The sequence below is a fragment of the Mastigoproctus giganteus genome, chromosome 7 (assembly GCF_048544385.1).
Source record: "Mastigoproctus giganteus isolate SK-2022 chromosome 7, ASM4854438v1, whole genome shotgun sequence".
Classification (NCBI taxonomy): domain Eukaryota; kingdom Metazoa; phylum Arthropoda; class Arachnida; order Uropygi; family Thelyphonidae; genus Mastigoproctus; species Mastigoproctus giganteus.
Window position 1 is genome coordinate 168,582,983 of NC_143581.1, and position 26,941 is coordinate 168,609,923.

The following is a 26,941-nucleotide window of genomic DNA, read 5'->3' on the forward strand; positions in this document are numbered from 1 at the left end:
GGTAAATATCTACATTTCACTTTACATCATCCCCTTGGTACCAAAAAAGCCATCCTACACAACCAAATTTACAACGCTATCAAATTCAGCTCCTCACAAAACGATCTATATAATGAACTTCAATACCTTACTGATAAATTCACAGCCAGGAGCTACCCCACTTAACTCATCCAACATACGATATCCACCGTTAAAAACAGTATTAATAACCCCACCAGACACAGTAACAAGACAAACACTCGCATAGTTCTCCCTTATCGTAGTGAACTCGCAGCACAATTCCAACATATATTCAAAGATACCGATATCTCCCTCACTTTCTCTACTTACAATAAACTAGGTTCTCTATTTAATTCTTATAAAGATACACACAAATATTCCACCAACGATCTCAGTAATAATAATATATCTCATAAAATGCCAACCAAACTGTGACACCTGTTACATCGGAAGCACTACCACCAAATTCGGTTCCTCCACAACCTCTCGCGGAACCTTGGAACCTCTCGCGGCTAAAGTTCCCACGTGTCAATAAGAGCATCACGAGAAACTTTAAATACAACACGCGCTCACTTCTCTCCCATTTGCCAACTGATGACGTTCTATTCAACGAAAGTCCCTCGTAACGACTATTGGCATTACCGTTCTTTTTTTCACTTGTGTCCTTTAACCTCTTTACGACAACCAAGGATTGGAGATCTGCACTTCTACTTCCTCACGCCCATTTTAAAATCTGTTTAAAATATTTTCACCTCATTCTGATGAGGTGAAAATATTTTAAATAGTTCTTTTTTAATGTACCTTTAAACCTAAATTTAACCATCATCTACCAATAAATTTATTGCAGATTTATACAAGGTGAGTACATTTTTTAAGCACGTGCTATTCATTTTTTAGTCAGATTTATCACGGTATTATAAGATTACTATAATTTGGTTATTTAAAAACATTCAATGTTTAGTTTTACGAACTTCAAAAAATTATCAAGCTGGCTTCATGGCTCACATATTGTCCAGAAATTCATTCAAGAAAGGGTTAATGTAGTAAGTTATCCTAATATATTCCCACACCAACATCCAGATCATTTTTATGTGAATACTGCTACTAAAAACATTAAAAACAAGTAAATGACAGTGACATTATGTAAATGAAAAGCTTAATTAATAAATTTAACACTTACTAATCTGTAGCAAGGCATACAAATTGTCTGCAGAACTCTGTAGAATCAAAATAGATAACATAAAAACAGAGGCTTCACTTGCTACTGAATGCTTAACCTATTAGGCAGAAAAGTAACATTACATAAGAGAAGCAATAAGGAACTTGAAATAATTCTAATATTTTAATTAAATAAGTCAAATTAATAAAACATTAAATCCAAAGGGGACATATCCTCAAGGAGTGTGGTGTCTTTTCTAAAAGAGAAATAAAATTTTCTGTTTGCTACAATTAAAACGATGAAATACAAAAAGGAATGCCTTTCATATACAGGCACTCGCCAGCTTATGTAATACTCGACTTACGTAAATTTGACTTTACATAAGTTTTTCCGGCCAGTGCAAACTTAAAAAAATTGTGGAAACGTATTTTGCATCCTGTAGAAATAAATGGAGTTATCGTGAAAACATCATAATGTAAACCCAATAACATGTTTTTTTTTTGTTAATTCTTTCCAAGACCTTAGAAGTTGAAATTTTTGCTATTTATCTCTCTAAAATGTCATTTTTATAATGGAAATTGCACTACACTTTCATTGTTAGTAGAATCAATTTTGAACGCCTTTGTGATATTTTTCTAAAACACATTTCTGGAGGTCACAACCATAAAACAATTTGCACTTTCCAGTTTATTGGGCTTTTCTGTTAGTGCAATCTATTATAAACAGGTAGTAAACTTGATCTTATTGCATTTGTGATAATACCAATAACTGGAATTCTGTGGGTTTTTACATTACAGTATTATGGTGAAATGTGTTCCCCTTCACTGAAATCTTCAATCATATGTTTGTTTGTTTGTTATTTGGTTTTTAGGAGCATTAGCAACTAAGGCCATATTGCTCCGGGAATATGCGGTGGTCATTCCCTGACCTTTCCGCATCCTCCGTATTTGGTGGTGATGGGATCAAACCCCAGTCTAATCAAGAAGCGTGTCCTACGCACTGCTGCTCCTTCCCACCTGGCTATGGAGGCGCCTTCTTCAATCATATAAAAAACAAATAAACTTTCAGATCTTCTCTTCATTCCTATTTACTTATTACAATAGTGAAGGGAAAGGGACTAACAGAAAGTGCAAGTGCTGGCAGTGCTAGGAAACAAAACAAAATTGATTTAAAAATGAAGATGGTTAATTAAGTACGAAGAGGACAAAGTTTGTAATCTATTGCACAGAATTAGGTCTAGCTGCTTCAACAGTGAATACTATTTTAAGGGGCAGCATGTGTAAAAAAGAACTTGCTAATGGATCAATGCATTTAAGATCAACAGTGATTACAAAACAGCATGCAGATGCTATATCGAAGGGGGAAAAGCTATCAATAATATAGATGGAAAATCAGATCCAGAAGCAAGTGTCCCTAAGTCCAATGGCCATTCAAGCAAAAAGCAAGAAGTACTTATGAAGATATTAAGGATAAGTACAGTTAACCCCAAGTCAAGTTCATGGCAAGCAACAGGTGGTTAAATAGGTTCAAGCATTGCGCTGGTTTCCAAAACATTAAAGTATGCAGTGAAGTCACCAGTGCTGATTCTGCAGCTGCATAGAAATTTCATGATGTGTTGGAAAAAACCCCTTCTATATCTCCACAGCCCTCAACTTCTGCAGCGGCATGCTTATCAGCTGGAGAGTTAATTCTGGTAACAATGCTCAAAAGGTAAAACTTGCTGGCGTTATGCCTGTCCCCTCCCTTTTTTTGTAATTTTATAATTTTGAAATTTTTGTAATTTTGTACACTTTTGTCATTTTTCCTGTGCATGAGATAAAAAAAAATTGAATAAATAATTCTATTTACATGTTCATCGAACATTTCTTATTTGCTTCAATCAAATTCAACGCGCATAGCTGTGAGTGCTGCATAAGCATTTAGGAAAATTCCGACTTACATAAAATTCAACTTGCATAGTTTTGTGGAGCACAACCCTTACGTAAGTTGGGGAGTGGCTGTAACTTGTATTACCATTTATATTTTTAATTCAGAAAAAAAAAAAAAGAAACAGAACAGAGGTAAAAATTAAAATACATAAAAATAAGCACATGAAACTGACTAATTCTGTATAACTGCTGCAAGTAATAAAAGATGCAGGAGTTATAAAATATAAATATATTCAATTATCACTGAATTATAACCATCCCACCTGTAGTGGATTATGCTGCATAGTATGCAGTATAAAAAGCCAAACAGCTTCATATGCTAGAGCAGTGGTAATTTCCATTTGGTCATACAAGTCAAACTGATAAAATAGCAGTTATGGAATGTAGTAAGGATATCACAAAGTTTCAAAAGGGCATGATTGTGGAGCTTGTGTGTCGGGTGCTTCCATATCAGAAACAGCATCTTTTCAGTTGCTCACTGCGATTAAGGTGTACCAAGAATGGTGTCGAACAGGTCAAACCACCTTCCGTCAACAGAACTGCAAAAGATTATGCAAGTTGGATGTTTGTGGTGAGCGAATGGTGCAGTGCATTGTACAGGCTAAATGGCAAGTCACTGTGCAACATTTGACATTGCAATACAATATGGGGAATTCAAAAATAATATCCCAAATGACAATGCGATACACACTTAGACTTATGGGCTTCCACAGCAGATGATCCAAGAGACACCCTCTCCTCACCACTGATCAACATGCCAGTTAGACACTGGAGGACTAAAAAAGAGTATGCTGGTTGGACAAGTCCAAATACCTGGCACAACATGCCCATAGATACCTTTGTGTGTGTGGCATGTGATACAAGCAGAACTAGTCCACAGACCCATTTTACACGGTGCCACTATCTAGTCAGGTGGCAGTGGTTGCTTAATATGGCGCATGTTTTGCTAGCAAGAACTGGGACCCCTAATGTGTATTGACCTGTGACTAGTGAGGTCTACTGGCAGCTCTTAGGACACAGTGCACTCTGTCAAGTTGCATTTTTTTCCCAGAAAGAAATGGGATCTTCCACGATGATAAGGTATCACAGGCCCACACTGTCACATATAGTTCAGGGAACACACTGAAGATATCACCAATCTTTATTGGCCTCCAAATTCACCTGACCTCAATCAAACTGAATGCGTGTGGAATATTTTGGAATGGGAAGCGAGGCGTATGGACACACAACCGTCACCCATTCCGACAACGTGGAATGGCCTTGCGGGCAAAAATGGGTGCAGATCTCAACCAACGTCTGGAGACGTTGGTTGAGATCTGCACCCATGAGTCGATGCCTAGTCGAAGAGTGGTTATCCATGGGAACAGTGGCCCGAAGTAGTGCAATACCTAGGAAACTCATTGTGAAAGTATTCACAATATGAGATATAATAAAATGATGCATGCATACTACCTGGGTGGTATGATGGAGTTGCATTACCCATGCTTAAACAGCCTTTTCAATACCATACTGCTAATGCCATAGCAGTATGGCATTGAAAATTAATGCCATACTGCTCCAACTAGAGTAGGGTTGTTAATGACAGTAAGGACAGTATGCTGCTGCAACAAGATCTGGATAAGTTGAGCAGATGGGCTGAGATGTGACAACTGAAGTTTAACACTGACAAATGCAAAGTGCTGCATATGGGTAGCAAGTAACCCTAGAGTAACATACCAACCAACTGTGTAGTACTACACTCATGGTAGTAGAGAATGAAAAAGACTTGGGGGTAATTGTGCAGTCAGATATGAAGTTTTCTGAGCATTGCAAAAAGGCTGCAAGAGTAGCTCATGGGGTCTTGTCAACGATATATAGAAAGTTTGCTAGCAGGGATAAGGAGGTGATTATTCCCTTGTATAAGGCAATGGTCAGGCCACACCTTGAGTACTGTATACAGGTCTGGAGGCCTCATTTTAGAAAGGATGTAGAGCTGCTGGAACGATCCCAAAGAAGGGCGACGGGATTAGAGAGTGGAACAAAGGGTTGCAGTTACCAAGAAAGGCTTTAAGTTATGCAAATTGCAGAGTCTGGAGACGAGGCACCTGCGAGGTGATCTGATTGAGGTGTATAAGGCCTTGAATGGTTTGAGCAAGCTCAATATTGATGGGATTCTTCCTCTTGCTCAGATTCCACACCTGAGAGAGAATAAATTCAATTTGAGGAAAGACAGTTATAGAATAGATGTGCAAAAATTTGCTTTTAGCCAGCGGGTGGTTGATTGCTAGAACAAACTTCCATCTGTCATTGTGGAAGTTGACAGTTTAAATAAATTCAAGGCTGAACTAGACAAACGTTTGGAGTGAATGGATAGGTGAAACAGGAAGAAAGCGAGCTTATATACAAGGGGTTTCCAAAAAGTAAGGTAACACATTTTTTTTCTTAATAATGGTGAAAGGGAATGAGATGAAACCAGGTGGACAAATAGACCCGTTAATAACGTTCAAAAAGATACCCAATGCAGTGTTGCGGTGCTGTCGCCTCATAGCAGATTCCAGTTGCAAAATGGCAGCTACTGTGCAAGTGTGGTCCAAAAAAGGTGTTCGTGAAGTTATTCGCTTTCTGCAAGCAAAAGGGTCTTCACCAAGTGATATTCACCGTGAACTGGTTGCTGCGTATGGCGAAAAGGTGATGACAAAGAAGCGGGTGAGTTTTTGGTGCAATGAATTTAAAGCGGGCTGTGTTGACATTGAAGATCAACATCGGGAGGGCAGGCCTTCATCGAGCAAGACAGAAGACAACATTTTGCATATTAAAGGCACCATTCTGGAAAACAGGCAAGTGAAACTGTGTGAAATTTCATAAATAGTGAACGTGAGTAGTTGACTGTTCACAATGTCCTTGGCTTTCGAAAGATGTGCTGCCGCTGGGTGCCCCGACAATTGTCAGATGAGGAAAAAGCAAAACGCATGGGGATGTGTTTGGAGAACCTGTTGCGATACAGTGATGAAGGAGAGGATTTTTCCACTCACATAATCATAGCAGACAAAACGTGGGTTGATCACTTTACCCCAGAGAGCAAATAAGATTCTATGACCTGGAAACATCCACAATCTCCTGTGTGCAAAAAATTCAAAACGTTTTCCCAATATCCGAAAAGTTGTGGTCACAATGCTCTGGGATCGCCAAAGTGTTCTGTTGGTGGATTTCTTGCTGAAGGGAGGAACAATCAATGCACAGCTTTACTGTGCAACATTGGAAAAACTGAAAGCCAGCATTTGACACAAAGGACCAGGACTCCTGAAAAGTGGCGTGATTTTGTTGCACAACAATGCAATTCCAAACATCACTCGTGAATGGTTACACCATAATCATTGGGAAACTGTCACATCCCTCCCTACAGCCCAGACTTAGCACCTTCAGACTTCTATTTGTTTGGCCCTCTGAAAAATCACATTTCAGGAAAGCATTTCACCATGGATGAGGAAGTTCATCAGGCACTGCGATGTTGGTTACTGCATGTGCAAACAGACTTCTTCAGTACTGGTATTGATAAACTGATCCATCATTGGGACAAGTGTATCAATAAAAATGGAGACTTTGTGGAGAAGTAGTGCATGTTCACATTTCTTGATGTTTAATTTCAACTTCGTATTATTAAACATCATAGAGAAAAAAAATGTGTTATCTTACTTTTTTGGAAACCCCTCGTAGCATCAGCCATCACGGCTGATGCTATATAAGCTTGCTTTCTTGTATCATATGCCTCTACTAATGCTAATATATTACTGGGTGTCTCAATTAACAAACCCATGCTGTGTCTGAATTATTGCTGCAGTCTTGTCTAGATGATCCTGCAATGCATCTTTAACCAGTGACTCCATTATTTTACCCGGAACAGAAGTTAAAATAACTGGTCTGTAATTACTCGTGTTACCCTTCGATACCCCTTTGTGAATTGGGGATGCAACACTAACTGCCCTTGTAATGCTAGCTGTTTGACACAGCTAAACATGCCAAGTGAAAAGCGATCAATAGGCATGTTTGTTTGTTTTAAAACCGGTTACATTCATTTAAGAAGTATATCAATGATGTTTTTAGATTGAGTCAACCAGAGGAAACAACTTACCGAATGAGAAAAAAGCAGCTGATTAGGCAAAATTTTAATTTAGAAACTGTAAAATTTAAACAGTAATACGTATTCCTATTTTAACATAAAATTCAAAAATTACAGCCCATATATGACAAAAAAAAAAAAAAAAAGACTACAAATAGTGTAAACCTAAAAATACATGAGACAGACTTTAGCACATTTTAATTGTTTTTTTTTTTTTTTTTTAGTTGGCGCATCGGCTTCTGTGGCCATAATGCACCTCCCAAGGTTTTTGCAGTAGGCAGGCACTTTACCCACCTGGCTAGCCCAGTCAGCCATTTTAATTGTAACACCCTGTATGTATTAAAAATGGCTTTTGCAGTCCTGTTGTAAGAAAACTCATCACGTCAAACAACAGAAGGTATCTGGAGAAACTAGTGAATAATACTGCTGCCTCTACCTTTACTAGCTGTACTGAATTTGTGCAGTGGGGGAAGGGGGCTCAGCCAAGGTCCATCTTCATCTTGTCCACACTGTGTTGAGTTGGGTATACCTTGCCAAGTGTATGGCATATTTATACACTCCATTTCATTGCACATATCACTGCCATCTGTATTACATTTAATCACTTACTCAATGGTGTTTAAAAACATCAGGATTAACCATAGAGAGAGAGAGAGAGAGAGAGAGAGAGAGAGAGAGAGAGAGAGAGAGAGAGAGAGAGAGAGAGAGAGAGAGAGAGAGAGAGAGAGAGAGAGAGAGAGTGTGTGTGTGTGTGTGTGTGTGTGTTATAGAGGTTTAATGGTGCAAGAGCTGCTGAGGCTATAGTGCACCTATTCATAGGATTTTTTTTTATTAGAGAGAGATCTTTTAAAATTTATGACAGATTCCAATTTTTTTCAAAAAAGATAAAAATTCATTGATGTTTGCATCATCACCAATAATATGTTTTAATGCCTTCGGTTCTCGAAGATTTGTTAGGGAAAGGAGGATGGCTATTCTGGCCTGATGATAGTGAGGGCAGTCAATGAGAATGTGTTTGACTGTTAAATGTGAGGAACAGTGTGGACATTGAAGAGGTTCCTCTCCTGTAAGTAGATGAAGGTGAGTCAGGTATGTATGTCCTATCCGTGCTCATGCAAGCACTACTACTTCTCTTTGTACTGTTTTGGTGCTAGAGCACCAAAGCTATGAATCCTGTTTCAACTGATAAAGTTTATTATTGGTTTGGGTGTGCCATAGCTCTTTCCATTGTGCAAGACGTTGTTTGTGTGATATGATTATAATCAGGAATTGGAATAGGAGTGAAGGTTAAATCATAAGTTGACAGATTTTTGTCAGTAAGTTCATTCTCTTTTATTCCCGAATGGGCTGGGATCCACCAAAAGGTCACTGATTGATGACGTTCCTCAATTTTTAATAGGAGGCTTCTGATTTGGTTTAACATAGGATGAACCTTGTAAGAAAAGTTTTGCATTGCTGTAATTGAGCTCAGAGAGTCCGTGTATACTATGTATTTTAAAGATGGGTACAGATTCAGGTTTTCTATGGCTAATTTTATTGCATGAAGTTCTGCAGAGAAGCTGCTATACTCAGGTGGAAGGGCAGTAGAAATGATTGTAGTGGGAAATACTGCTGCTGCTCCGACGGCTGAATGTGATTTGGAGCCATCAGTATATATTGGCAATAAATCAGCGTATTTCTGAATATGGCTTGCATGGAGTTGTTTCATGCTGAATCACGGTAGGTGATTCTTTTCCCATTTTTGAAGATAAGTATCACAACTTAATTGAGGTGTCCAAGGTGGATGAGAGCATTTCATCACTTGTAGCCCGTTGACAGTAGGAACATTACAATTCTGTGTTAACTCAATTAGGCGTAAGCCTGCTGGTCTTATTTTACTGGGTTTATTTCTATAGAGGTTTTGCAGTGGTGGATTAAAGAGGAATAGCTCAATAGGATGCTGACAGCAACTTTGTATTCTGGCTGCATACTTAAGAAGTAGTGTTTGTCTGTGGATGCAAAGAGGGAGCTCATGAGCTTCAATATATAAACTATGAGTAGGAGATGTCCTGAAAGCACCAAGGGCAATCTGCAATGCACTATGCTGCATAGGGTCCAGCCATCGTAGCATACTCTTTCGGGCAGAATCGTAGATTGGAGCACCATAATCCAAATGGGATCTGATCAACGTTCTATATAAGAGTAGCAAAGATGTATGGTCTGCTCCCCATGACAAAGCAGATAAGGCTCTGGGTATGTTCAGTTTTTTGAGGCAGGAAGTACACACAGATTTAATGTGCTCAAAGAAATTTAATTTTCCGTCAAGGATTAATCCCAAGAATCGGATATTTTTAGTCACTGGAATGGTAAAGTTTGACATCTGAAGTTCAGAATCTTTATGCATTTTTTGTTGATTACAAAAGTGGATTGCAATAGTTTTCTGCTGAGATAGATGATAGCCATTGAATCCTGCCCAACTTTGACTTAATTCAAGGATATCTGCAAATGCTGTTCAATGGATCTCATATTCTGAGAGTGGCAAGAGATGGAGAGATCATCCGCATTGAGACAGGTCTCAACTGTATTTGGAAGTTTTTTTGTGATGGAATCAATTTTAAGGGCAAAGAAGGTTGCACTCAGTACAAAGTGACATCTTGTGGCATGTAAAAATATCATAGATAGCGAGTTGTGGTATCGAACCTGGAATGAACGATTCTGGAGAAAGTTCCTGATGAATATAGGAAGGTTGCCTCGTAGACCAAGAGCATGGAGGTCATTGAGAATGCCATGGTGCCAGGTAGTGTCAAATGCCTTCTCTATGTCTATGAAAACCATACCAAAGATGTTCATTCTTTATGAAGGCATTGCAAATTGCAGACTCGGCCTTGATCATGAGATCTAAGGAGGACCTGTTCTTATGAAAGTCATGCTGATTATTACTCATTAGGTGTTGTATTTTGATGATCCAAACAAGTCGATTATGGATAATTTTTTCAAGAAATTTAACCGAGGCAACTAGAGAGGGAAATTGGTCGGTAATTGTATGGACTGGTATAGAGTCTTTTCCAGGTTTTAAAAAGGCAAGAACTGTGGCACGATGCCAAGAGCTGGGATAAATGTTTTCCATAAATATTCGGTTATAGTAGACCAGCAGTATTTGTAAATTTCTGTCACCAAAGTTTTGTAACATAAGATATTCCATCTGGCCCAGTGGCACTGTTGCATGTTGTTTTAATGGCATGTAGAAGTTCATGATATTGAAGAGGCTGGTTATACGGAAGGAAAACTAAGGTTCGAAAGTTGATGGCTCGTTGTTCAGTCTTGGTCTTTATTTTCTGAAAATCCGGAGAACAAGTTGATGCCGCTGAAACTTGGGCAAAGGTTTGCCCAAGGCATTTGCTATGTCCTCAGGAGCAGAGAGTTCCTGCTCATTTCATGAAAGAATTGGTGAAGGGGTGGTTGGAAATTTCCTGGAAATCTGTCTGATTTTCTTCCATATTAACCTGGAGTTAGTGTTTCTGTATATGGTATGTGCAAACCGAATCCAAGAATTCTTCTTGGCTTCTCTTTGAATGTGACGTGCTTTTGCCCTTAGTTTCTTGTAATTGATAAGATTAGCTGTGGTTGGGGATCTACAAAATAAATTCCACGCTTTATTTTTTAACAGACCATTCTATGACTGGAAACAGAATCAGGGTGCATATTGATAGATCGATTGCAGAGGTTTGTCCAGTTGGTAGTTGTATGTGAGCGGGTGCACCAGTATTAAGAACAGTAAGGTTTTGCTTATCCAGAAAGGTTTCAACTAAGCGGCCATGTATATCTAATTTGGTCGATCCCCATAAGAGGTTGTGGCCATTGAAATCACCCAAGAGACAGACAGGGGAAGGTAACTGCATTAGCAGGTTTTCAAGATCTTGGTAAGAGAAGGTATGACTTGGTGGGAGATAGACTGATACCAGTGTTAAAGCAATCTGGGTTATCAAACGCACGGCAACAACTTCAATTTCAGTTTGCAAAACAATTTGCTTGATCGGGATCTTTGAGCTGGCCAAAGATGGCCATGCCCCCAAGGGCAGCATTTGGAGTATTTCGATCGTGTCGATAGATGGCATAGTTCTTTATGTTGGAAATTTGAAGAGTTAGATAGGTTTCCTGTAGACAGAAACCAATTGGTTGTTGTTGATATGGAGGTTTTATGGCGCATAAGCTACTTTGGCCATAATGCGCCTATTCATTTATTATACAAAGAGATGAAAAAGTTTTATAAATTCAGAATTGGTTAAAAAGTCCTGTTTGCTTTATGAAGTTGAAAAATTCGGAAATATCTGCATCATCTCCAATGAGATTCTCTAAAGTTATTGGTCTACGAAGATTAACCAGTGATAGCAGGGTTGAAGTTCTGTCTTGTTCATAGTAAGGGCAGTCAATGAGAATGTGTTTAATACTCAGATTTATATTACAAAGTGGACACTGTGGCGGGACATTCCCTGTGAGTAAATAAAGGTGGGTCAGATAAGTATGGCCTATTCTTACCCTTGAAAGGACTACCTCTTCTCGTCTTGATGTGCGGACACTGGAGCGCCAAATTTTTGGATCATGTTTAAATTGAAAGAGTTTATTATTAATTTGAGAGTGCCATATTGCTGTCCATTTTGACAGGCATGCAGCCTGAATGATTAATGCATAGTCTGATGGCGGAACAGGGATATCAGTTAAGTCGAAGCTAGTTGGATTTTTTGCGGCTTTATCAGCCAGTTCGTTGCCCAAAATGCCAGAATGAGCTGGAATCCAGCAGAAGGTGACCAGTTGATTGCGTTCTTCAATTTGTAGTAATATGCTTTTTATTTCATCTAGAACAGAGTGTACTTTATCTAAGGGGTTACATAAAGCCAATATTGAGCTGAGGGAATCAGTGTAAATAACAGATTTTAAAGCACAGTCAGAAGAGAGATTCTGTAAAGCTAGTTTGATTGCATATAATTCAGCTGAGAAGATACTGAATTCAGATGGCAAAGATGCTGAAATAACGGTATTTGGAAACACTGCAGCCGCTCCGACGTTTGAATTAGATTTAGAGCCGTCTGTATAAATTGGAAAAAAGTCAAAGTATCTTTGAGTGTGAGCTTCGTGAAGTTGTTTGATATTTGATGTTTGTAAAATGTTCTTTCCCCATTGAGAGAGGTAAGTGTCACAGGTCGGTATAGGAGGTGGAACCCATGGTGGTTGAGTACAAGTTGTTACCTGTTGTACGGAAAGGATGGAAACATTCCAAATTTGCATCAGTTCAAGAAGGCGAAGACCAGCTGGCTTTACTATGCTTGGTTTATTTCTGAAAAGGTTTTCTAATGGTGGATTGAACAGGTATGACTGAGTCGGATGCATGGCACAGCTTTGTATCTTGACAGCATACTTCAATAACAGTGTCTTCCTACGTAAAGTTAGTGGGGGTTCATGGGCATCAATGTAGAGACTATGTGCTGGTGATGTTCTGAAAGCACCGAGTGAAAGTCTCAAGGCACTGTGTTGAATTGGATCAAGCCAGCGTAATGCACTCAATCTGGCTGAATCATAGATGGGAGCTCCGTAATCAAGACGGGATCTGATTAATGCCCGATATAGCCGAAGCAGAGATGTACGATCTGCGCCCCATAAACCAATTGGAAAGTAGCGGTTAATTAAGACTTGAATATCATTAAGGTTGCTACGAAATCCTCTACAATTCCATCGTAGAATATAAGGCATTACTGGTGTTTAGTAGAAGAAGCTGTATCTGACAGTTTTTTTAATGTGACTGTCTTGTGATGTTCGGGCTTTGGTTTGTCTTTTTTTGAGTATAATGGTTGACCAGTGTCCATTTCTTCTTCCGCATATATTTCTAAGACTGGTTCTTCTTGTCTGGATGAATCAATCGTATCCATAGATGTTTCTTAGATATTCTTTTTAAAATGTGAGTTTCGATTATTCGATATAGAAGCAATCACTGGGGAAGGAGAAGGAGATGTAGCTGGTACTGTAAGTGCAGTATTACTTGCCTGGTTCAACTGCTTAGGGATATTGGACTGTTGCTGAGAGAGAATAGCCCAAGCCCAATCAGAGATTGAAGTGTTTGAAGGGAATGTAACATCAGTTTGGGTGGCCACTGATTGATATTTTTGACCAATACTGGCATATGTACGCTTAGTCATACTTGAAGCAATTACTTTCCTTGCTTCTTGAAAACTTACTTTATTTTCAATCTTATATTTTGCAATTTTCTTATCGGTTTTCCACCTGTCGCATGCCCTAGAATAAGCAGGACGGTTGCCTTTACATTTGGGGCAGGCCATTTCTTTTGCTGAGCAATCACTTTGAGTGTGATTAGAGAACCCACAATTGGGGCAAATTTGATTTCCTCTGCATGCCGTTTGAGAGTGGCCATACTTTTGGCACTTAAAACATCTCAATGGATTAGGAATGTAGGGCCTAATGCGGCAAAGTAGATAGCCTGCTTTTATCGATGATGGTAGATTTGGCATATTGAAAGTGAGTATAATATTCCTTGTAGGTGTAAGTGTATTGTCTTTTTAGTCGTAATCCTTTTGACTGCAATGACATTTTGATCTTGAAGCTCTTGCATTATCTCCTCTTCCGTGACATTCAGTAGATCCCAGCTGGATAACTCCTTTGGATGTATTTAGGGTTGCGTGGAGAGAAAGCTTTACTGGAATTCCAGCAAAGTTTGTAAGGTTTAGCAGTTTCTCCGAATGTCCATGGTTTATTGTCTCCACTAGTAGGTCCCCTGATTGCAGTCTCTTGACTGTGTTAGGAGATCCTGCGAGACTTTCCAGGTGTTTTTGGATAAGAAACGGAGGCAGTTTACTGAGGGACCGATCGGCAAGAGAGTGCATTATAATAAATGCAGGGAAATCTGTTGCTGAGCAATTGGTTTTAAACCACTTGGGTTGCAACATATCATGTTCGGTTTCCGTGTCTGGCCGAGAGCTTGTCAGCTCTAAAGGCGGAAACATATTAAGGTCCATCTTTGCTCCTTTTTGCCCTTGGCAGATTAACTGTTCTGCCAAGGTTTCCGGCCCCACCACAGGGAGGCAGGAGCAGTGCCACCTAGTGACTGGATAAATAACCTAAAAAAATGGAAAAATAACCTAAAAAAAGAAAGGTGATTTTCCTTCCTGGGTTCTAACTTAAAATCTGCTAAGTCAAGAACCACTTACAATGAACTGAGTATAAGAGAGCAGCTAGAAATGAAACAGAATAAAATCACTTGGAAGGATCACTTTATAATTCGCTTGGTGCTCAGGGCCCCATAATGAATAAAAAACATGCCATGTTTTGCTTTTGCAACAAAGGTTATGAAGCTTCAATTTATATAATTAGGCCTGTCATAGCTGAACAATCAAGTTCAAGGGCATTTGAGTGGACCATGGTTGAAGTCCACGTTAGTGCTAAATATGATTAACGATTGTATTCATCGTCAAAGTAATTAACTGTAGACTCTTCTGATGTAGGTAGTCATGCCAAAGTATAAACAATTTTTCCCCCCTGTATGTAAATTACATGCATTTTGCAGCTGGTTTACTTACTATAGGATTATTACCTGAATCCTATAGTAAATCTTACTATGGTTTACTATAGGATTCAGGTCCAGCAGGGTTGTTTCCTCGCTAGCTAAGAGTTGTAATGGACCATTCTTCCAACCATTTTTTCACATGTAACAAATGTAAACACATTACTGTCGAACCTCTAATGCAGAAATGAAGCTAAAGTAACTACAGAAGTGCCTACTTACACTTTTTGCCCGATGACAAGGAGCAGAGTCATCCTGAAAGATGCAATTACTTGGCAGGTTGAAATGGTCTCTAATGATTGGCAGCAATTTGCTTTCCAATAGAGCCAGGTATCCATTGGCATTTACAGAACCTTTTATAAACTGCAGGTGACCTACTCTGCGATACGAAATGCACCCTCATATGATTTGGCTGGTAGGGAATTTCACTGTAGACAATATACAGTCTGCATGGTATTCTCACCACGTCTATGGCGAATCGTTTGTCTCCCATCAGAGCCATGCAGGTTGAATTTCTTCTCATCCAAGAAAATAACTGACTTCCACTGCTTGGAAGTCCATTTTACATGCTCCTTACACCAAATTAATCGGGCCTTTTTCATTTTTTGTGTCAGAAGGGGCGTCTTCTAAGGACAACGGGCTACAAGTTCATTTTTGAAGAAGAATCTTCCGACTATTACTGCACTTGCTACCACTCCTGTATGTTCTTCAAATTCTCTTTTCAACTCAGATGAAGAAGCTTTACAGTTTTTAAGGCATAAGCGCATCAAAACGCGGTCCTCTTTTAGTGTAGAGACTCATTTCCATCCAGTTCCTTTTATCCTATCATCAGAACCGGTATTCTTGAGTTTGGAAAGAAATCTACTCACTGTCAACTGATTACAAGACACTCTATAAGCAATATGAAGGGAAGAACATCGTTCCTCACGTAAACCAACAATAGCACTCTTTCTTTGTGGCGTCAACTGCATGCAACTCGCCATTCTGACACAAGCAAGGAATGACTGCAACTCTTGCAAAGCATGCTTATATAGCAGAAATTAACAGCTGATGCAATATTATGTCATCACCTACGCGTGTCAATCTTATCTGATGCAATCTGTAAGAAATAATGCCATATACTTACGTTATTCAGACGACAATTACAATTTTAAGCGATGACGCACTTTCTTTGAACACCAGTGTATATTAGGCTTAATGGCCAAGTTTTTAGACGATACGAAGGTCAGCAGGGTTGTTAATGACCCTAATGACAGTACCTGCTGCAACAGAATCGAGAAAAGTTGAGCAGATGGGCTGAGAAGTTTAACATTGACAAATGTAAAGTACTGCATATGGGAAGCAGTAACCCCAGAGTAATGTATCAACTGTGTGATACTATATTGACAGTGGTAGAGAGTGAAAAGGACCTAGGGGTAATTGTGCAGGCAGACATGAAGTTTTCTGAGCAGTGCAGACAGTCTGCAAGAGTAGCTCATGGTGTCTTTTCAATGATATACAGGAATTAATCTTATGAAGAAAGGCTTAAGTTTTGCAAATTACAGTGTCTGGAGACTAGGCATCTGCAATGTGATCTGATTGAAGTGTATAAAGTCTTGAATGTTTTGAGCATGCTCAATGCTGATGGGATTCTTTCTCTTATTCAGAATAATTGCCTGAGAGGGCATAAACTGAAATTGAGGAACCACAGTTGTAGGATAGATGCACGCAAGTTTGCTTTTAGCCAGCGGGCGGTTGATTGCTGGAACAAACTTCCATCTGTCATAGAATTTGATAGCTTAAACAGATTAAAGGCAGAACTAGACAAACATTTGGAGCGAGTGGATGGGTGAAATGAGAATGGTATGCATGTTTTTTTTGGCTGATGCTAGACAAGCTTGCTTTCTTGCATCACGTGCCCTTGCTAATGCTAATAACCCCAGGGGCTCACATCTAGTGAGTATGGGCTTGACACACCCTGGGTCATGAGCTGGATATCGTCATTTTTCTCTTTTTTGGTGATTCTCTCCTACTTCTCTCTCTCTCTCTCTCTCTCTCTCTCTCTCTCTCTCTCTCTCTCTCTCTCTCTCAGGGTACTCAATTTTTTTTTTTTTTTTGGCTGGTGTAACATAAGCATCAGGCTTCCTTGCACCTCATGGCTAATAATAATAATTTGCATCTTAATTAAAAACAAAAATTGTTCATACAAAACTATATCAGACTGAGAGTCATTATAGATTTTCAAGCCATCTGCAAACAACTCCTGATGGACATCAGGTAAGGAATACTGTCATAAAGGCATTCTGAAATGAGACATAGCTCTGTAGTGAATGTCAGCAATCTGAATACTATGTATTTAAATTTCTCATATTCATATGATTAAAAGAACTGTATTTAAATATCTGTATCCACTAGAAGATCCATAGGTCTCAATACAGCAATCAGATCCCATATTAAAGATGTTGGCCACTAATTCCAATGATTTTTATAATCAGGATTCTCAAATTCATACTATTTGTATTTGAGAATCCTGATGACCCAAATGTTTCTTAACAAAAATTTAGGAGCAAAAAATGGTGAATTCAAAAAAATAAAGAAAGAAATAAAAACCACCTGTAAGTACTTGATCTTAGAAAAGATCAAAAACATTAAAAAAAATAAATAAATAAAAAAAAAGGAGAGAGAAGACCTACAAAAAATAAGGTTCATTTAGGAGACTCAGGTAATACAGGTAAAGTAATATTATACCATTTTCTTCAGTGGTTTGCAATATTTTTGAACATATGTTATAAGCAGAAGTAGCAGCAAGACAATATCCTTTAATTTTACACTTTAAATTAACATAACTAGTTTTTCTTTATCTTCACTTAACCATTCTATCTAGGTAGATGGAATGAGTAAGTGAACTTTCCCCATATTTATCTCATGAAAACTGCAAATGTTTTAAACTCAAATTAATGTTAATAAGTTCATTCTCTCTCTCTCTCTCTCTCTCTCTCTCTCTCTCTCTCTCTCTCTCTCTCTCTCTCTCTCTCTCTCTCTCTCTCTCTCTCTCTCTCTCTCTCTTCCCCTTTCCAAACAAAACCAACCAATCCATGATACCCACACAATACTGTTTTGTTTGTTATTTGGTTTTTAGGAGCATTAGCAACTAAGGCCATATTGCTCCGGAATATGCAGTGGTCATTCCCTAATCTTTCCGCATCCTCCGTATTTGGTGGTGACGGGCTCGAACCCCGGTCTAATCAAGAAGCGTGTGCTACGCACTGCTGCTCCTTCCCACATGGCTACGGAGGCACCTCTACAATACTGTAAATCCATTAACTTCTTGTCTCTGAGAGATTTAATAAAAGATGGCTGAAGCTTATCCCTTTTAAAAATCTTTAAATTATCAAATATCAGGACTAAAAATAAAGTAAGGCAGAATAATTCTGTAAAACTGAAATCTTTTTGAAGAGGTTTCTCAGTTTTGAGACTATGAAAAAAAAAAAAAAAAAAAGTACCATCCACTAGGAATGATCAGGTGGGTATAGCAGATGTCCCATTTTTTTAAGGCCAAAAATTGGCTTTAAAAAAATAAATAAAATAAAAATGTAACAAGCACCTTTTTTTCTGTTTTGCTTTTGGCAAAAAGCTGGCTTACAAAGAGTTAAATAGTGTAAACACTGCCACAATACCAAATACTTGTCCAGATCTTAGTCAATTAGTCACAAAGATTATCTTTTCTAAACAAGAGTACTTTCATAAATATTCCAAAGCTCAGACAATATTTGGTGAAAAGAAAATAAACAAACTTTTCAAAAATGTGACTGAACTACAAAAAGGACCACCAGAAATAGTTCCATTGTTGTTGTTTTTTGGTTTTTAGGAGCATTAGCAACTAAGGCCATATTGCTCTGGGGATATGTGGTGGTCTTTCTCTGACTTTTCTGCATCCTCCGTATTTTTTGGTCACAGGCTCAAACCCCAGTCTAATCAAGAAGCATGTGCTACACACTCTGCTCCTGGCTACGGAGGCGCCATGGTTCCAGTGATGGATATGTATGAAGTCAGAAGGAGAGTGCTTTGAAGGTGACCACACTTACTATATGTTTGACATAAACTTTTTTTATTATTTTTAACTGAGTTAGTCTGGTTACTTCACTGTTAGACACTAATGTATGAATTGCTGTTTTAAGATATGAAATGATTATACAGTTGACATTTTTTACCTGTACAACATGTTCCAGTAATTCTTCTGCTGTCTGGAGTATTAGTAATGGATCCAAGCCATTGATAATTGACAAGTGGCACACTGATAATGACAATGTTAAGAGAACATCAATCTTCACAGTCAAGCTTTTCTCTTCTGAATTGTTAATCAATGTTTTTGCAAGCTTTTTCAATATTAAACATGATTCAGTAACTTCTGATGCCCCTCTAACCTATAAAGAAATGAAATAGAAATAATTAAAATATCAATTATGTTGGCACTAATAAACTATTGAAACAAAGTGAAACAAAAATTGATTTCCACAACTTTTTTCGACTTTTCACATAAAAAAATAACTGAATGGTTTGTGTATAATCAACATAATTTAATATTAATGCAATCTCTATAAAAAACTTGAGACATTCAATATTTTTTTCCTATTTATACTGTCCGATAATAATGGTTATGTCATTTGCATTCTACAGACACAATTCTTAATCACGTCCACGGCATGATTCCACTCAGCCAAATGAAAATTTAAGTGATTGAATATAGTTTTGATTTGCACAACTGTCCATTTTTTAATAAGGTATATGACAGAAGTTATTTCATTATTGTGCTACACTCTCTTCCAAAACATATCCAGATACTCCTTTCATAATCTATTGGACCTTCCCAGATAAACATGTGACCGACTGGTATTTAAGGATGGCTTATGAGCCACACAAAGTTAATTACACTATCTTCCAAAACATATCCAGATTCTTTCATAATCTATTGGACCTTCCCAGATAAACATGTAACTGACTGGTATTTTAAGGATGGCTTATGAGCCACACAAAGTTAATTGGCACAGAGAGTCAAGCTGACTAATTTTTAGAGGGGTGTAAGTGTTGAAATACAAACTGCTGGCTTGTCAATTTATATAATTACTGATAGCCTACAACACTGGCACCCAAACTACTGAGATCTATGGACCCCTAGATATCCATATATGCATGTGTGTGTGTGTGTGTGTGTTTTTATTTTATGTAAATGTTATGTATTATGCAAGCCAGTCACAAGATAGGCGAGTAATTTCATACATATTATTCATACAAACTATTTAAACAAATAACAGATACAGTTGATTCCGGTTTGGCTTAATTAATACATACTGCAATATATACATACTAACTACAGTAGCTGATATTTCTGTTCACTGACATTTGGGGGAGGAGTTAAAATTTAAAACAGTAAAAAAGATAAGCAAACAATAACAAAGAACACGGCACACACACAAATTGCAAGTAACACGATGCATGCAAGTGAGAGTGGAGTAACAAGTTATGAAGCTTAAAAAATAAGAATGAAGAGAAGATTCTGAAAATTTATTTTTTTATATGATTGAAGATTTCATGGAAGTGTAAACACATTTCACCATAATAGTCCACGGAATTCCAGCTGTCGGTATTATCGCAAATTCAATAAGATTGAGTTTAGTACCCGTTTATAATAGATTGCAGTAACAGAAAAGCTCAATAAACAGGGTACTGCTAATTGTTTTTATTGTTTTATGGTTGTGACCTCTAGAAATAAGACTGAACCATGTGGTATTGTCAAAGACAATCGTAGGGTAATCTCAAGTGCTGCGGTCTCCTGCCCCAATTAAACTGTACGTTGTCCCAATTAAGTGAAGTAAACCCTGGCTATTTTCTCGATTAGGTTCTGCTCTTTAAGATGTCCCAAATAAAAAGCTGCCCCGATTAACCGGTGGCCCAAATAACCGAAATTCACTGTATATATAAATATGTGAAATAAGTGATAAAATAGAGAAAAAATAGAGAATTAGAAAAAGAGTGTCAGATCAGATTAATGCCATCAAGATATTGATTAAACCTTACATCAGTCTGTAAAACTTATATTACAGTACAGGCAACCCCCATATAACGAGGTACTTCTACAACACGGTTTCGCTCTAACACAATTGATAAATCGCAGACATTCTCGCAAATATATTCTCACAATTGATAAATTACAGCAAATATAATACTGTTTCACTCTAACATGGTTAGAGAATTGCAGCAAACCTTGCATAACATGGTATTTTTGAGCTTTTGTGCAGGGAAAACTCTGCTATTATGTTGGATGTAATTTCAACATTTCCATGCTTTGTGAATTCCTGCTTTTGGCTCGCTAGTCATTATGCAAATTTCTGTTCTGTGCTATTGAACTTGGGGAAAAAAATCTAGAATTCAAAGTTTTATTACAATTGGATAAAGCACCAGGCCATCTAAAAGGTTTAAGTCATCCAAACTTTTATGTAATGTTCCTACCATCTAATACAATTTTTTAAATTTACCTTTAAAACTCATTACATCAGAAAATTGTTACGATGGATTTTGAAAAAAATTGATTCCGAATCAATTATTATTATTATCCATATGGTGCAATTAAGCCTGAGGCTTATGCTGCACCAGCCCAGCCAGAAAAAAAATTTCTGAATTACCCCCCAAGAGAGAGAGAGAAAAAGAGAAGGGATCACCAAGAAAGAGATTGAAGTGATGGAGGCATGGAAACAGTTTTCAATTGTGGACTGTATCGGAATAATATCTTTATCGCTAAAGAGGTAAAACCAACTGTCAACGTTAACCGCGTGTTGGAATAATGTATGGCCAGAGTCAGTTCATTCGAGATATATGGTCGAACCGGCAGAAAACAGAATTGGTGCAATAGTAGAACTTGCTAAATCAGTAGGAGGGGAAAGTTTTGATGATATGACTACTGAAGACGTTCAACAATTACTGGTAGAAAAGAGGTGAGCAAATTGGATTTTGCAGAAATGGAGGTAAACCAAATCAATTCAGCACAGATGAAAATTCTGAAGTTCCAAATTTACACTAAAAAGCATACAAGAAGGCATAAACTTAGCTAAGCAATTACAATCTTATTTTTTTAATGCAGATCCCTAGACTAAAAGGAAGCTTCAAAATGCTTAGCTCCATACCATGAAATTTACAAAGATCTATCAAGCAAAGGCAAACAAACCCAGATTACTGATTTTTTTTGAGAGAGAGCAGAAGATACACAAAATCTAGATCTGCAGAAGAAAGTTCAGAAGGTGAGGATATTCTGCAATAGAGAAACTGTTCTCATTTGATTGTGCTTAGCAGGAATGAAGAGGAAGAAAATTAAATGAATGTACATATCTGGCAAATATGTATCACAGTTTGCAAGATGTTTGTTCATTTTTAATCAAAATAAGTTTCCAATAGTTATAAAAAAAAAGGTGCATTTTTGTTAGCTTTTTGAACATATTCCCTTTTTTTTACTGGTTCTTAGTTCCGTATAAACACGGTTTTGCACTACACAAGATTTTATAGTAACCTAACTACCGTGTTATACCAGAGTTACCTGTATTTATTGAACTGTATACCCAGGGAATTTATCAAATAACAAATGAAATTTAATAAGAATATGGAATATAGGTATTCAGAGTAAAAGTATACCTAAAGTAAAAAAGTAAAGTGCAGCCATTATCAACCCACTGCAGGGTGGAAGCCTCCTCAACAATTCATGTTGAGGGAAATGGACCATAATCTGCCACGCTGGTCCAGTGCGGGTTGGCAGATCGACCGTATTCAGCAGTCAGGGGCTTGAACCCCAGTCTACTCAAAGAGCGTGTGCTACTGCACTCCCGCTCCTGCCCACTCGGATACCTACAGAGCCATAAGGCCAAGTATTTAAGTAACCTAAGTTGAACTTCATTATTATACCCTATAATTAAACACAATTTATAATAAAAATACAATAAAATAATATAAAAATAATAATAAAATGATGATGAAGCTAATTACTGATAAAAGGATACATTGAATGGTATGTTTTCGAGGGCTAGCACCACTCAATACATCTTATCAATAATTGGCTAAGGCTATCTGTTTCTGTTTGCTATTTGCCAGTTTGTCTAGGTTCAAATTTCTAAAATTATAGATTCAAATACAATAAAAACTATAGATTCAAATACAATAAAAACTATAGATTCAAATACAATAAAAACTATAGATTCAAATACAATAAAAACTATAGATTCAAATACATGTAACTATAAATTATTTACAGGCCTGAAAGTAATATGAAATCAAACAGAAATTATAAAATTCAAAAAACTTATAAACTATAACTCTGATATAAACAACGTATTTGCTGTTTGATTTCATAATACTTTCAGGTCTGCACATAATGTATAGTTATATACCCCATAGCCTCTGTCATGTCTCACGGTGTAGAAAGCTTGTGCCCACGGATTGACTATCTACCGGGGGGGGGTCGTGTTTTATTATATCCTGCTTGCTGTTTTGTCGACGTTATTATTTTTATTTCAATTGTTTTCTTTCTTTTTACATTTCTTCAATAACAATACCAATACTGACTTAAACACGTGAGGCATCTGTCCAGTCATCCGTCCAGGGACTGACTTTGGTACGGGTTTCGCAACCCTGGACAGCCAGAGCACAACTATATTCCTCTTCTTCCAATTACTTTCTGCTGTCCTTAATAACTACAAATTATTTCTCGTGCACGATTAGGCTGGCCGAAAGCAATATCGAGATGCTATTCCTCTGTTATCGCTTCTTTTTTCTTCTTAAACAACCTTGTTAGTCACTGATTCTTCCTTTGCTGGAATAAAAGAATAAAGCACTTTGCCTCATTTGTTTAATTGCTTACTACCCCATCACACAGGTATGGTTCACTTTGATCTTAATAACTACAAATTATTTCTCGTGCACGATTAGGCTGGCCGAAAGCAATATCGAGATGCTATTCCTCTGTTATCGCTTCTTTTTTCTTCTTAAACAACCTTGTTAGTCACTGATTCTTCCTTTGCTGGAATAAAAGAATAAAGCACTTTGCCTCATTTGTTTAATTGCTTACTACCCCATCACACAGGTATGGTTCACTTTGATCAATTCCCCCCCCCCCCCGCTCACTTGGGGTTACTTCAACTGACAGAAATATACTGTACAGAGAATTATCGGCTTCCATCTCTGGTCTCCAATGTAGCTCTGTATTCACCACACTCGGCTAATTTCACTGATTACAGTCTAAGCATACAGTACGTGTTCAAAAACCTTACTTTATTTCTTTATCTTAAGTTACTTTGTTTAAATTTCATACTGGGTTTTTTGCCTTCATTTTTTAATTCAAGCTTTTATTCAAGTTTCCATTAGCAGGATTTAATCTGCATTATTTTAGCTTTTTAACTTTATTTATTTTTATTTATGTTTGAATTTTATTCCTTCCTTTTGATCTCTGTCGGAACAGCCATGACGTATATGTTTTGTAAGTATACATCATAACAGAGACCCTGCTTACTGTGGTAGCACCTACGGTTTTGGCTGCCGACCATTTGAAGAAGTAGTTAAAGTCCTGGGACCCACTGCATTAGGTAGCTTTTTTGTTATCATTATTATTTTTATGTTAATCTTAATTTCATTAATTTCAGGTAATCTGTTTTTACCTTGCAGGTATTCTCAATTTTTGCCACGCACACACACGAAAAGGGCAGATTTCATGGGATACCTGGTTCTTGGGCAACGCAATGCTGTCACCCCTCTCGCTAGTAGACAAACCCACCACTTAGCCAGCATATGGATACACAGAATCACTGCTTTCGTGTAGACGGTAATTCGATGTCAGTATAGATAAACGTCACGAGTTCACAGACTCTGAAAGAGGGATGATAGTGGGTACGCGATGCATGGGTCACTTTATCACAGAAGTGGTACAGAAATTGCACTATCCTCATTCAACAGATCAAGAGTGCATCGGGAATATATCATTCCCAAAATAACATCTCATCATGGATAGCGATGTGGCGGACAAAGGTGGTGGATGAACATGGCCATTGACGTCTGTCTCGCATTGTTTCAGCAAACCGGAGAGCAACAGTGGCACAAATCACTGCTGACTTCAACAAGGGAGATGCCAGAAACGTCTCCACCAAGACCATCAGGCGATCATTAGCCGCAATAGGTTATGGAAGCCACCAGAGTCCCATTGCTAACACCACGACTCTACACCTCAACTGGGAGAAATAACATCGGCACTGGATCTTGGATGACTGGAGACAGGTCTCCTGGTCCGATGAGTCCTGTTTCCAGTTATTTTGAGAGAACAGGAGAGTGCATATCTGGTGGAAACTGCACAAAGCTATGCACCCGTCATGTCAACAAGGAACTGTTCAGGCAGGGGGACAGTCAGTAATGGTCTGGGGCATGTTCAATTGGCACACATTGGGAACTCTGGTATGTATAGACGCATCTGAATGGTTCAGATTACATGTATCTGAATGGTTCAGGTGCACAATGACCATGAAGGGATGTAGAGTGTAGAGTGTGTTTAGTGTTAAACGGCACCAGGGGTTTCCCCCATCTCCGCGTGCTATACATTGTGGGTGTGAAACAGAACACTGTCAATGCCAGAGGTTTAAAAGTGTATGGATTTTGTACATGTGTAGTGTCGTGTACCGTTGTTCCTCTGGTCATTTAGCCGCTGGGCCCCTAATGGGACCCAACGTTGTCCACACTCTGCCTCGTGGAGGCAGACCAGGTACACCACTATTATAGTTATTTACTCTGGCAGATGCTGCCACCTAATTTCCTGAGATTTCAGTGGCTAGAACCTTAAAAAATAAATAAATAAATAAATAAATAAATAATAATAAATAAATAAATAATAAAAAAAGAAATAATAATAATAATAATAATAATAATAATAATAATAGATAAAAAAAATAAAAAATAATAATAAATAAAAAAAATAAAAAATAATAAATAAAATAAAATAAAAAAATAAAATAAATAAAATAAAATAAAAAAATAATAATAATAACAAAAAAAAAAAACCGTTATAGTTATGGGTCAGCCAAAAAGAAGTACTATTTATGCAAATAAATGTTGTTAAGTTTTTGGGTGTAGGGCTCAAGCAATTTAACAATGGTTCAGACACTAGTAATTATAATTAAAAGAGAGAGAGAGAGAGAGAGAGGGGTGGGGAGACTGAAGGCTGGGGGGAAAGACAGAAATAAGGGGTCCATAGAGAAGATGACCCCCAAATCAGTGGAGCAGGCCCATGCCCCACCAGAGGGAAGAGAGGGGCAACGAGGGGAGAAGGAGCCCAGAAGTCACCTCCCCCTCCCGCCCAGGGAGTGGAGGCAAAGGGCACAACAAGGGAGCGTGGCTTAAAAAAAAAAAAAAAAAAAAAATTCTATAGAGTCCCAAAGGAAGGTCTTGTGTCTGGGTGAGAGCCAGCTTCGTTGAGTCCAAGGATGGTTAGTTTAGTCGTGGTGCCTGTTCTTGATCCCTGTAGATAGCAATAAGTGTCCTTTTCTTCGGGCGAATTTTGTCAGCTCCTTATACTCCTCTTGCGAGTCCAACAGGTTTGATTCCCTATCGCGAGGGAAGTAAGTGAGCTTTGTCATCAGGAGGCAGCGGAGATCCTCATAGTTTTCACAGTTGTACATTATGTGAGACCATATCTCCACTTCCCCACAGACACAGTGGGGATCGTTTACTAATTTGAAACTGTTTAGTTTGGCGTTCAGGGTCCCATGACCTGTTAAAAGGTACGTAGTGTACAGTCCAGGGTGAAACCATGATGGTGCTTTTGGGTATAATCTTCCGACATCAAGCAGAAATTTCCTCGTTATTTCCCCTTTTGTGGATTCTGACCACCTATCCTGCCAGATCTGCTGCACGTGGGTGGCAAGTTTTGTTTTCTCTCTTTTCAGGTTTCCTGTATGGTCAATGGAGTGGCCCAGGAAGGTGCAGGGAAACCCTTTTGCGAGATGCTGCACCATGGCACAACGCACCACCTCGAGATCAAGGGGGAGTGCTCCCGCCAGAACCTGCAGAGCATGTGTACTCACAGTGCAGCAGGCCCGTGAAATAAAGAGGAGTATTGTCCGCTGGATGGAATCTAGTGTCCGTCTGTTAACTGCAGTAGTTGCTTTCTGGAACCAGATGGGTGATGCGTAAGTTATGGCTGGTATAAATGTCGT

The 26,941-nt window shown here is 38.2% G+C and overlaps 1 protein-coding gene across 1 annotated transcript in view; it reads right to left on the reverse strand.

The window, feature by feature from the left end:
- The window catches only part of LOC150083320 (focadhesin-like), a 181,298-nt gene that overhangs the window by 2,600 nt on the left and 151,757 nt on the right, over positions 1-26,941 (reverse strand). The window contains exons 7-8 of the mRNA XM_090378475.1: positions 18,920-19,132; positions 1,181-1,277 (exon numbers count right to left, since the gene is read on the reverse strand). Of these exons, the coding sequence (XP_090234601.1) occupies positions 1,181-1,277; positions 18,920-19,132 (310 nt within the window). The remainder of the gene's footprint in view (positions 1-1,180; positions 1,278-18,919; positions 19,133-26,941) is intronic.